Source organism: Berghia stephanieae, chromosome 3 (genome assembly GCF_034508935.2).
Source record: "Berghia stephanieae isolate SIO BIC M18660-M18661 chromosome 3, UCSD_Bste_1.3, whole genome shotgun sequence".
In the NCBI taxonomy this organism is placed as follows: Eukaryota; Metazoa; Mollusca; class Gastropoda; order Nudibranchia; family Aeolidiidae; genus Berghia; species Berghia stephanieae.
The window spans coordinates 91,239,345-91,251,844 of NC_088362.1; the positions used below are offsets into that span (position 1 = coordinate 91,239,345).

The window sequence follows — 12,500 nt, forward strand, 5'->3', positions numbered from 1 at the left end:
TTGTTGTTTTTTTTCCCCCACTGTATGTAGTCCTTCAGAACCAAGTCAATGGAATCGGAGTTTATCCCGGTTTCTATAGCGTAAAAGGGGAATAAATTGCTTGGTACCCGTTGGATTGGACGGTAGACTATCACGACCAACGTTCCGCCAGATCTAACAGACGCAGCTACACAATCACTGCTGGGTGGACAGGGGGTCAGAAAAAAATATCTCTACTTCACCCGGAATCGATCTCGGTCCCTATGCGTATAAAGTGAGCGCTCTACCAGCTATCTGGAACCCCTAGGGACCCCATTGTATGTAGTTGTTTTCAATTTTGTAAAATAAGTGAATTCTTGTTGTAACCAGTTAACCACCAGACTCTGGAAAAACTCTTATTTAAAAATTTAGTCGTAAGACTCCTTCAAAAATCGATCGATTTAAATGTCATACTGTACATCTCTCGCGATAGGCATCCATGGAAACATTCTAAAAGATCAAAATTGGTCACAGGATCTTTTCTCGCTCAAACCCTTCTGAAACATTTTGAAAAAGCATTCCACGCCTAGTGTTAAAAATATTATAGTTCCAGGTTTGAGAATTTTTGCCAAAATGAGAGCCTTTTAAATCGATCGATATCTGAAGGTTTTTTTCTGGCCACATTTTTAATTACGTTTTTCCCCCAAGTCCAGCACTGGTTAAATTTGATTCCCAGTCAACTGATTTATCATTTGTTTATTTATTTAGCTCACTTCCGTGCGTTCTCCTAATATATTTTTTTTATTAGCAACTTATACTATACGAATGGCCTAATGGTCTGGACTAAAGTGTGAATATTGGCAGTGATAGATTATTTCAAGGGTGTAAAGACTCAAATGCCTTACAGAAGACTTGCACTCATTAACTGACATGCGGCTATGGTGTCTAGTTGTATGACATTTGCTTTCGGATCGAAGGTCCTGGGTTCAAGTCTTGCCCTAGCCAATTCCATCTTCTCTTTTAACCAAGACTCTCCAGAGATTCCATCTCCGGACATTCTGAAACCGATATGAATGATATAAATAGTGTAATAGTCTCTCAGATTATTTTGTCCCATTGTGCCGCAGTTTTTCCCGGTTTCTGGAACATTCAACAATCAGCATCGTTTGCTTACTAACCTTTGGTGGGAGGACAGAGGAACTACTTAAAAGCGTCGACTGCACTCGGGACCAAAACCGGGTTATTTTGTAAAGCGCACGCTCACCCACATGATCAATCGGAACCCGTATAAAGGCATTTTTATGTACGTATCAATATCCCAACGACATGAAAAATATATTACGACCTTCATTCGGAAAATAAGAAACGATGAACTTAATGGGGAATCGCATCATCTGTTCATTTTCAGATTTTTCGTTCTGTAAAATTTTGTGTTCAATCTCAAACATGATACAAAATACAAAAAATGGGTAAAGTAATACATGTTGGCATTAAATGTTCTAATGCATTGGGGAGGCTTTTAATGCTTGACCCATTCTAACATACTTAGAAAGAAGACCTTTCATTCATTTTTGCCAGAAAACTGTTACTGCGTAAATCAATAAATAAATATGGACTTTGACTTTTGGAAAGGTTTCAAACCTGAGACTTTAAAGACGTGAATATATTCTCTTTAAAGAAATATCGTTTCATGACTTTTCCCCAAGTTTTGGATCATTATAATAAATTGGAGTAAGCAGAAACAGTTTTAAAGCGAAAATGAATAAAAGGTGATTTGACCGAGAAAGGCAGCTTTGCGTGAGAAGAATTTTACGACTTGCATCTAGAATTAGGTCTGAGGACGCATGTAGCTTTACCAGACAAAGAAAATTGGTACTTTCTTGTGAGGACAGAGCCAAAACTCGAAAAAAAAAGTAAGAAAGATTTTTTAAAAACCCGAAGCAAAACAAAATCAAAACGAAACTGGTGTATATAGTAAAATAATTCTTAATATTCAGCCAAAAAACTTTCACTTCAAATGTCATTCGATTAAGACGACTCTCATTTTGTCAAAGAATATCAACGATTATATTTGAAAACTCCTTTAGGTCTCAAGTCCCATAATGTATTACGAGTTGTGTTTGAGGGAAACGTTTTCTGGCCAAAATGATAACATGTGGTCCCTGAGTGAATAGCCGAACAGTGCTAGTGGTGATACCAATGACAAAAATATATTGCTGTCACGCCGAAATATCCCGAATACCTCAATTCCTACATATTTGTCCGGATTATTTTAAAATTTCACTTTGTTCAAATTTTACAATAGCCTGAATTTTTGTAGCAATACATTTTTGCTGTGCTCTGAAAGTAATACGTATACGTTTACGTTAGGCAATGTGGTCTAACACTTGCTTGCGGATCGGAAGGTCCTGGGTTCGAGCCTCGCGCTCAGCGCATAGTTGAGTCCTTGGAAAAGGCTCTTTACTTACATTCTCTCACCGTACTCAGGTGTAAAATGAATACCTGGCCGGTAACAGCGTTGTCTTTGTCCGAAAAATTGTAATATCGTCTAACAGGCGTTATGTCCCGTCCTCCATGTTAAATGTTGCTGTTGACCATGGACCCCTTGTAAAGCGCTTTGAGCACGCATAGCGGATAATGCGCTATATAAAAGCTCAATTTTTAAAATTTAAATTGTTAGCTTTCATTCAAATACTAATAGATGAAAATGTACCTCATCTTGTGAAAAACTCTTAGACCGTCAAGCGGTATTTTTTTCTGAGCACGGCAATTTGTCTTTCTGTTTAAAAAAATAATAATTTCAAGCTAATTCACCTGACACAAATATTATTATCTCTAGTCCCACAATTGGTTTTGTATTCAAACCCGTTGAATTGAACGTGGAATAAACCATTTACCTTTACAACAAATCGTTGAAAAAATTCTTAGGCTCCATTATATTTTCTTTTCATTTGAATGATTGGGTTTTTTTTTTTTGTTTTTTTTTTTGAAGAGTTGAAAAAGATTATTGGTATGTGTATTGTTACACTATGCGACCAGCCGTGACAATCTGGTATTATGTCGCAACAGACGTGTTCTTATTTGCAGGTCTGATAACCGAACGTAATTATTGGTTTGATTTGCCATTGTTGTAATGGACAATAAATTGCGTAGACTCTTGAGAGTACAATACCGAGCCCGTAACACAGAGCTGCAAATACGTACAAATATGTTGTAATGAATAAGATAAAGAAAATTGAGATTGAATTCAAAAATTCAAAATTAGCAAATTTAAGGTTTTGAAGTTAATGATAAAAACGCCAAACTCATTCTCCTTAATAAGTCGAGTAATTTATTTTGAATCAAGGTGTTACAGTTAAGCTTTAGATCAAAGTCATCCAGATAAAATAACATTTTGATACGATTGATCACATATTGAGTGAAGGAATGAATATGGTACCTGACAAAAATAATCATTAAAAGGACGGAAAAATACAGCATTGTCATCCAAGCGTTGTTTGTGTGCCTGAGCTGCGGGCATAACCCTGTCCTTACCACCAAATGGAAAATCGTCATTCATTACGATATTATAACCAACAATTTTCTTGTTCTGATTTCATTTTGTTATAGTTATAGCTATAAAAACTCGACACTGTGTTGCAGATCAGATCTCATTTTTTTTTCTGAATAAAACAAGCATATACTCGTTACTATTCTGTCTGAAAAATCATATTTGTGTTGGGTGAATATGAAGATTCGGGTCAAATTCTGAAAATAGTTGGTAAGGAGAAAACTAAAAGTGTATTACAAATCATGTCATCATTCACAGTGTATGACACAGCAATGAGACACATTCAGTGACAAACACATTTCTCTAATAATATTACTTAACTATCCTCTAGAAGGAACGAAACTGACGCCACTCAACTCTTTGTTATTGTTTTTAGACAGCCGTTTCGGTCATTAGTTCTCACAAAGTCATATCCATCAAAATATAAATGTTCGTGGTTACACATAGTTTTGTGTTAGAACGATATATCCGGCTGGTGGATGCGGCGAGAATTTTACCTAAACGAATGGCGGGACAAGCAAATATTTTACATTATATAAGTTTCGAGTTTGACCTTATTAAAGACGTGGCCTTCATTGTGGCCTTCATGGTAAAATATCTTGGTTATTATATGGACATGAATATGGACAAAACATCAACAACACACGTTGTCCATTAATCTTATCTCCGAAAATTTTGGCATAAGAATAGTTTTATGTCATCATCAACATCATCATCATCATCATCATCATCATCATCATCATCATCATCATCATCATCATCATCATGATCTTCATCGTTATCATCATCGTCGCCGTCGTCATCATCTTCATAATCTTCGCCAACATCATCATAATGATAATCATATCATAATCGTCATTCTCCACCTCTTCCTCCTTCAACTCTTCCTCATCCTCATCCTTATAATCATCATCATTCCATTGCCATCTTCATCACATCTGCATCATTATCATCTACCTCCTCCCTCTCTCTATCCTCTTACTCCTCCTCTTCCTCCAACTCTTCCTCCTCCTCCTTATCATTGTCACCATCTCATCATCTCTCTCATCCTCCATCATTCATCCATCTTCATCCATCCTTATCATCATCATCATCATCATCATAATCATCATCAACTTGGGGGAGGGGGGGTCTATGAGCTTGCTACTCCCTAGATGTCCCTCCGTCGTAAATGTTCAATCAGATTTGGTTTAAAGCCCAGCCACCCATCCCGCGGTGTTCCATATACCCTGACAAAACACATTTTAATTTATTTTGTTTTGCAAGAAAACTTTTATTTCAAATATATCAATGGTCCCAAACGTGTCATAAAGCAACAGATATAATTCTAAATCTTTTTGAAACAATCAATTTTAGAAGTAAGAATTTGTGGCTAAGAATTTTGTTAATGTTTTGTATTATACGAAAGCGGTTATGTGGAGAGGGGCGCCTGGAAGAACAATCGAACTAAGTCCGTTTGGGTGTGATACAGTGGCTTTGCTGGTTGTATTACTGACTGCCGTTAAAGGGTTTTAATAGGGAAGAAAAGTCGGGATGTCACACCTTTTACTTTTCCGATTCCAAAATACTTGGAAGTGTGTATGTAACCAGTCCTTCGGAGGAAAAATAATGAATAGGTTTCAAATTGAATCATAACGTGGCATAATTATTTTAATAGCAGGATGTAAAAGCAGATTCTAAGTATTTATCGTGATGTAAAAGAGCGAGGATCGGTGATCTTTACTGCCGACCAGTATATATTTAGACTAGAAAATAAGATGCCATCAATCTGAAACCAGAAAATCATTTACATACCTTGTGTATGTATGCAGTCCTCCCGAAGATTAATTTTACACTTCCAATGAGATTGGGATCAGTTTTTAGAGTTACACTTTTCATCCCTAATGCAAATTAAAAAAATTTGATCCATTAATTAAATGATTGTTACATTTGCAATTAAGCTAAATAGAAATGTGTTATAAACAAAGATTAGAGACCTTCTGCCAATTTTCAGTATTCGTCTATCCATTAGATGATCAAGGAAACAAACCAAGGAAACGATGGAATATAACAAATCATGTCAGGATTTTAAAGTCCCTATTACCCGGGGGGGGGGGGATCCCGCGGATAAAAGAGGATTTTATTTTTCTTTCTCGTCAATCAAATCAATGAATTAGATTCATAATGATATGGTTGACGTCAAATAAAACGTAATTCCTTTATCGTGTTGAATTGGAAACACTAAGGTAAATCTAATACTGTTTTGAGGAAGCTGGTGCCATCTAATCCCGACTCATCCTTCTTGACATTGAAATGTCATCGGTAATGAAAGACCGAGATTTAATCTTCTGTGTATTAACCGTCCTACGCCAACTTCCTATTATATCCTTATCGACATGTTACATGTCAATGTAGGAGAACGTTTAAAAAGAAATACGGTCTATCGACGGTTATTTCAGAGTAGCAGCATCATCTTTTCTTATAACACTCGTTCATTTGTATTGATTCTTTTGCCACTGACTACTACTACTACTACTACTACTACTACTACTACTACTACTACTACTACTACTACTACTACTACTACTACTACTACTACTACTACTACTACTTACTACTACTACTACTACTACTACTACTACTACTACTACTACTACTACTACTACTACTACTACTACTATCTACTATATACTCATTACTTATTATAGTAGTATTGTTTTATTATTATTTATTATTTATTATTATTATTATTATTATTATTATTATTATTTTTATTATTATTATTATATTATTATTATTATTAATATTATTATTATTATTATTATTATTATTATTATTATCATCATCATCATCATCATCATTTGATATAGCGCCGGTATCCACAAAATGTGCTCAGAGGTGCTTCACAATAGTATTTGGTATCACACAAGTTCGTTCATTCAACTACAAAATCACCACAACAGTCAAACACACATTATCAGATAGAGATTTAAGTAAAAAAACCCCAAACAAATCATATCCCAAAACTAGTTATTAATTGTTTATTTGACTGTTTCCCCCTCAGCTAAGGCCCCTGGCCAAAGAATGCATAAAACCCAGAAAATCCAATACAAAGACAGAAGGCAACCTGGAAAATGAAAATAGATAAAGCGAGACAGAAGACATAGTAAGGAAGGGACTGTCCTACCAACCACGGGAGGTCAAAAGGCCCAGCCCGTCACAGGAAATTCAGACCCCACAAAAATAAAATAAAATTGATAATTCAAAACAGAAAAGCTTGAAAGCTGTAAAATGTTTTCAATAAATATATGACCTAGACTAGTAAAGTATTAAACAAAAATTAATAATTAAATTAAAGGACATTTGAAACTAACAAGGACCGTGTCTGTCACATATTCTTCCACTGCCAACTTACATCTCTCACTAGCCCAGACTTTACAAATTACATGAATTTCATTGCCGGCTGGGAATGAGCGCAGGCCCGAAATGTCCCTTCTTATGTCTTACATTGTTCGAGTGTGTCGAAACTGTGTATGAGCCAGTCAAGAGTTTAAGAATATTTAAGAAGCTGGGGTGGAGGGGTTCATTTTAATGTATAAGGGATGTATACGTTTTCTAGCCAAAACGTAAAAAGGACATTTTGTGAGTTTGTTAGAGCACAACCCCTTTATTTTGTGCATTAAATTCTGATTTTAAAATTTTTAATTCAACCAAATAGAAGAATTACACATGAGCAAAGTTTCCTCAAACTCCTTGAAGACATGCAAAACAGTTTGAAGAAACTTTATTTTAAGGAAACCATGCACAAAGAGTAATAATGAAAATAATTTGGGACATCCGAATGAGCTCAATGAGAGCGTCCTCGAGGAAACCGTACTCGAGTGTGGGTAGTGTGGGTAAGAAATTTACTTCAGGAACATTTGTCAAAAATGGAATCTACACATGGAACAATTGAAACATAAATAAAGTGCAACAATGAATCAAACGAAATATATGATCAAAGCGGCTCAACACCTCCATAGATTACAAACATCAAAAACGATCCACTTTATTAAAGACTTATTTTTGACTATTGATGATATGTGTTTAGGTGAAATACTCACAACACACGCCAGCCCGCTAGAACGTACAAGCACACAATATTATGTGTAATATTAAACGTTTTAAGTCAGCTTGATAGAATTTATTGAGAACTAATCATTAAAGTTGAAGTCTAAAAACAACAGTATCAGACGTCTGGAGTATTTCTCCTCCGTGGATCTGGTTTTTTAGTGATGTATTTGTGTTTTCATTGCGGTTTTTTTTTTGTTATTGGGTGAAGAAGGGTTGTAGACGTTCCGTGTTTGATTTGTGTTCTTTATTTGAATCTGTTATATTCAATTTTGTTTATTACTATAATACAATCCACAGCTTCTAGCAGCTCATTACCTATCACTTTTGCAGCTATTATGGCAGGATAATTTGCATGTAGAAAACTACATCTATAGATAGTATGCACTTGGCTAAGAAGCTCATAACATTGCCATCCGGAAGTAAAACGGACCAACACAAAAAGCTGTGTGTAACCATGAACGTTTATAGTCAGGTTAATACTGTGTAGTGAGAACTACTCATAAACGCGGATGGCAAAAAACAATAACAAAGACCAGAATGACGTCAACTTCATTCTATCTATAGTCGAAAATATCAAATGAGTCACAATTGTGGCTGCTTTGTGTCGTGAGCCGATGAACGCGGAAACCAGGTCTAATTAGGTCATCTCCATGCGTACAGTGCGCCAATGTAGCGGCAGCCTTATTAATCCCGACTTGTTGTCAATCAAAGCAGTCCTTGTGATTTCTCATCAATCATTCAATCACGCAACGTTTGCAAATTGGCAACATTTTTATATTCACCCCCCACCCCCCCACCCCAAGCCATCATGGGCGATATAAGAAATAGCTCAATATTTATATGGTTAGTAAACTGATATTATGTTCCAAGTGTGGCTATGTTGTCTTAGGATATTTTATCTAATGAATTTTAAATTACTAAAATTAAAATATGAATCTCCAGGTATATGAATTAATCCAAATAAACGTTTTTAAATTTAACAAAATCAGGAGCGAAATTAAAGCAGCTTCTCGTGTTGGGATCCCGCTCTAATTGGTGCACTTTGAGTCCTTGAGAAATGCTTTTAACTCACATCTTAATTTGGTGTAAAACGAATGCCTGGCCATTAAGAGCTTCGTTTCCGTCAAAAAATAAATCGAATATCGTCTAACTGGCGCCATGTATCGTCCTACAAGTTGAGTGTTGTGGGCTTGGGACCCCTTGCAAATCGCTTTGAAACACATTTAATGGATATTGCTCTATATAAATGCTCAAGTTGTTTATTTAAAGGTCGAAGTCGCATCGAGGTTGCTACTGTTTTTGCTTTGGTGAAAACGGCCAGGCGTTGTGTTTATAAAAATATTCATTTTGTCACTTAAGTGAATGGATGAATTGTGATTTATAATGTCGTGTCTGTCTATAACTGTCATGCTGAAAGATGTCACATCTCATGCTCATCCTACCTCTGTGTTCTATCTTCAGCCAATCACCTTCAATCCAGAGCCATCTCACCTGTCCTGGGAGAGGCTAGAAGCCCTGCGACTCCAGAGACTCGGCATTCCAAACAGATACTCGCGTCACTGTAACATCGTCTACAACAACCAGGCTGCCGCTAGAAACGAGGTAAGCACAAGATGATAAACTAATTCATTAATTAATAAGTCAATAAATAAATCAATAAATTGAAAATAAACAAACAAGACGTATTATTTCCTCGAATTTACCATGCTCAATGCGCTCTACAATGCTTTATTTACGCCCCCCCCCACCCCGTCCCCCTAATCAGGCCACATAGAACCAAATTTCAATAAATGCAAGTTGAATATGTTAGGCGTCTCCATTGCGCCACCATTATTAGTAGATCCGTCACTCCCTATCGCTATGTCCTCATTAACAGATGGGTCAATCGTTTGTATGGCAATTTAATACTTTTTGAGCCCATTGATTTCATGGATTTAGGTAAAATACTCAAAACATTCTCTAGCCAGACATAACGTACTAATACATAAAACTATGTGTCACCGTGAACGTTTTATATCATTGTTATAATTTAGTGTTAAGTTATCTCCAAAAATAGATGTATAAAAAGAATAACAAAGAGCTGAGTAACGTCAATTTCATTTCTTCCATAGCGCTATAATAAGATGGTAAAATGTAACCTACCGTCTCGATCTGGTAATTTATATACCTTTCCCAAAATAGATCCTGAATGGTAACACTCGAGATGTAACATGCTTTTAAATAAAATAATATAAGCGAATCGTGACGTGTAAACTACATCTAACAATGGCATCTAATCAGTGGTGAATATTTTGGTGGTTTGTGAAGTCACATGGGACTCTCCAAAGTTATAATTTTATACTGTAATTTCTGTGTTTATTGAATTTTTGTAGGTTTTTACACAGAGTCAAATAATATAAAAGGGTATAATATATTTTTAAACTCATGTCTTTGTTAAATCCTTCCCTATTTAAAATATTTCCAAGACATCTTACAAAAATGAGTGATCTTTATATATAAAACAAGTTTAACATATTCAAAAATTGCATCGAAGTACCTTTGAGAAGTACCTTTGTCATTATCTTTTCATAATGTAGGATGGCCTACGTGTTCTTAAAACCTACCAAATTAAATTAAGTCGGGAGTGTTCAAAACGGCCATTTGACACATCGCTCTATGGCTTAGGAAAAATAATATACATTACTATAGTCCTGCTGGAGATCACAAGTCTGTGTCATGGGATGAAAAATACGTCGCATCCTTTCTTACGTACTTACTTATCCGAACCAGCGACCACCTGAGCTCTAGCCCTTCGGTCTTGTGCCATGACGTAGAAGTTAAATGTCTTTTGTAGTTGTTCCAGGTGACTATAAAGTGTGTTACTGATGCTTGGGTTTGGTGGGAGGAATGTGCATCTCAGGTCTTCAAGAGGTTGACATTCAAGCAAGTGGTGTGTTACTGTTTCATTGGGGTGTTGACATAGGGGGCAGGAAGGGGATGTGTCTTTTGTAATTTTGCTTAAATGGTTGTTGAGCGGTATGTGTTGTGTTCTTAGTTGAAAGATGATGCTTTGCTGGTGTCTTCTGAGCTTATTTAGGCAATCAGTCTTTACAGGAGTGGTCATATGGGAAAACATACATCTACCCGTGGTGCTCATTGCCCAACTGTAAATGTCTTTGTATAGAGAGGTGTGTATCCTGTTCACAGCAGTACCACGATTGGACCAATCAATATTCTAAGCTCAATTTTGCGTCAGATTAATTTCACTGTTGATGTGATATTTTGAAACAAGACGTGCTGCATTTCATAATCAAATCCATTCTGAATTCGAATGGCCATTGAGATTTTGCTTAAATTGAAATTTCATCCGATCTTGACTTCGGGGGTAAGTTGAATCAAGCATAAATCTCTTGACTTCGGGGGTAAGTTGAATCAAGCTTAAATCTCTGTCCACAAACAATAAATACCCTATTTTTCATACAAAGTTAAAAATCCAATTCGTACCTTCTGAAAACATTGACCAATGAAACGGTAAAACACTCATGCCGCGTGACATAAAGTCACATGATTAAAGGTGACATGGCATATATCTGATGACGGTTACAATAAACTATGAAACAATTATTTCCGATTCGATTTTTTGCAGATGGAAAAGAATCGAGCCTCAGCCAGTGGAGCCTTGTTCGGGTCCAAACCATCGGGAAGAGGTAAAAAAGACAAGAGTAACGCCAACAATTCCCTGGCTCCGTTCTACACCCACGAGAAAAGAACTTGTGGATATTTTTTCAGTCGGGAAACAGATAACCGGAAGAAGAACTTTGGTATTCCACCAAGTAACCTTGTAGCCTGGAGATCAACAAACCCTGTCCAATAATAAATATGTCTCGATGATTTTAACCCATTCCACATGTCGCTGCATAAGAACTAGAAGGAATCAGTTTGAAACTGGAAAATGAGATCTAAATAATTTACAAAGACGTAATGTCCTGTAAACCAATTAATAACAATTATATACAGACCCCAACAGCTAGGTCAAACCGCTTCAACAATCGTCAGCATTTAAAATAACCGCTGTCGGGTTAAAACGATTGTCTTCGAAGTTACTTTATTCGACTGTCTCGTCAATAACAAGGATAGACGTAATTCATCTAGATTTAAACAGCGGTATAACATACATTTTATTTTTAAAGATCATAGCATTGTCAACCACTATAATGTAATTGATGTTCACAATAAATTGCAACTTTATTTTTCAGTCGAGCCAATATTTTGTTAAATAATATGATTCAGAATAGACAGAAATTTTGTTTTTGAAGAATGACCTTGCTGTAAAAATTACTTCAAACTCATGGGAAGCTGAAAAATATAATTTAGATGAATAAATTTATCTAAAAGCCCTTCGCATTGACAATACAAGTACGTTTCTTTTAAATAATTTGATTTTCAGATTAAGTTCACAACTGTACATTGTGTTTGATTATTTACAAATAACATTCATTACAATATTTATTTTTATAAGTTATCAGTTCAGTTGTTTTTCACTGGTTATTTATCGTTGAGTCTTCTCACATGTAATTTTCCTACTTTCAATGACTCAAATTGTTTGCTTTTATATCTGCTTATTTCTATTTTCTCTTTTAAAAAAATATTGACCGTCCACATTGACCATTTTGAAGATAATCCCAGCAACGATACACAAAGGTAAAGGTACATTGAATCAATCAAGGATATTATGCAAAACAGTATATTATTATATACAAGAAACATACGATTATTAACCTTTATGTTTTATATATTCATAATCTCTACCGCTATTTGGTATTATTCAAAACAACAAGCAGTGGGTGTATTTAATACCGGAAAAAGAGTTATTTCATTCAATTACATGTTCACGAATGCAAACACTTGATTATTGGATAAT

The 12,500-nt window shown here is 35.6% G+C and overlaps 2 protein-coding genes across 3 annotated transcripts in view; one reads left to right on the forward strand and one right to left on the reverse strand.

The window, feature by feature from the left end:
* The window catches only part of LOC144968810 (beta-1,4-N-acetylgalactosaminyltransferase bre-4-like), a 91,978-nt gene extending 82,850 nt beyond the window's left edge, over positions 1-9,128 (reverse strand). The window contains exon 1 of the mRNA XM_078907517.1: positions 9,043-9,128. The gene's annotated coding sequence lies outside the window, so the exon portion shown is untranslated. The remainder of the gene's footprint in view (positions 1-9,042) is intronic.
* LOC144968812 (uncharacterized) overlaps positions 1-12,500 on the forward strand; it is a 63,523-nt gene that overhangs the window by 49,591 nt on the left and 1,432 nt on the right. For both annotated transcript variants that reach the window (XM_078907519.1, XM_078907520.1), the window contains 2 exons: positions 9,062-9,202; positions 11,226-12,500. The exon at positions 11,226-12,500 is cut by the window's right edge and continues 1,432 nt beyond it. In XM_078907519.1, coding sequence (XP_078763645.1) covers positions 9,062-9,202; positions 11,226-11,453 — 369 coding nt within the window. In that variant the 3' untranslated portion in view covers positions 11,454-12,500. The remainder of the gene's footprint in view (positions 1-9,061; positions 9,203-11,225) is intronic.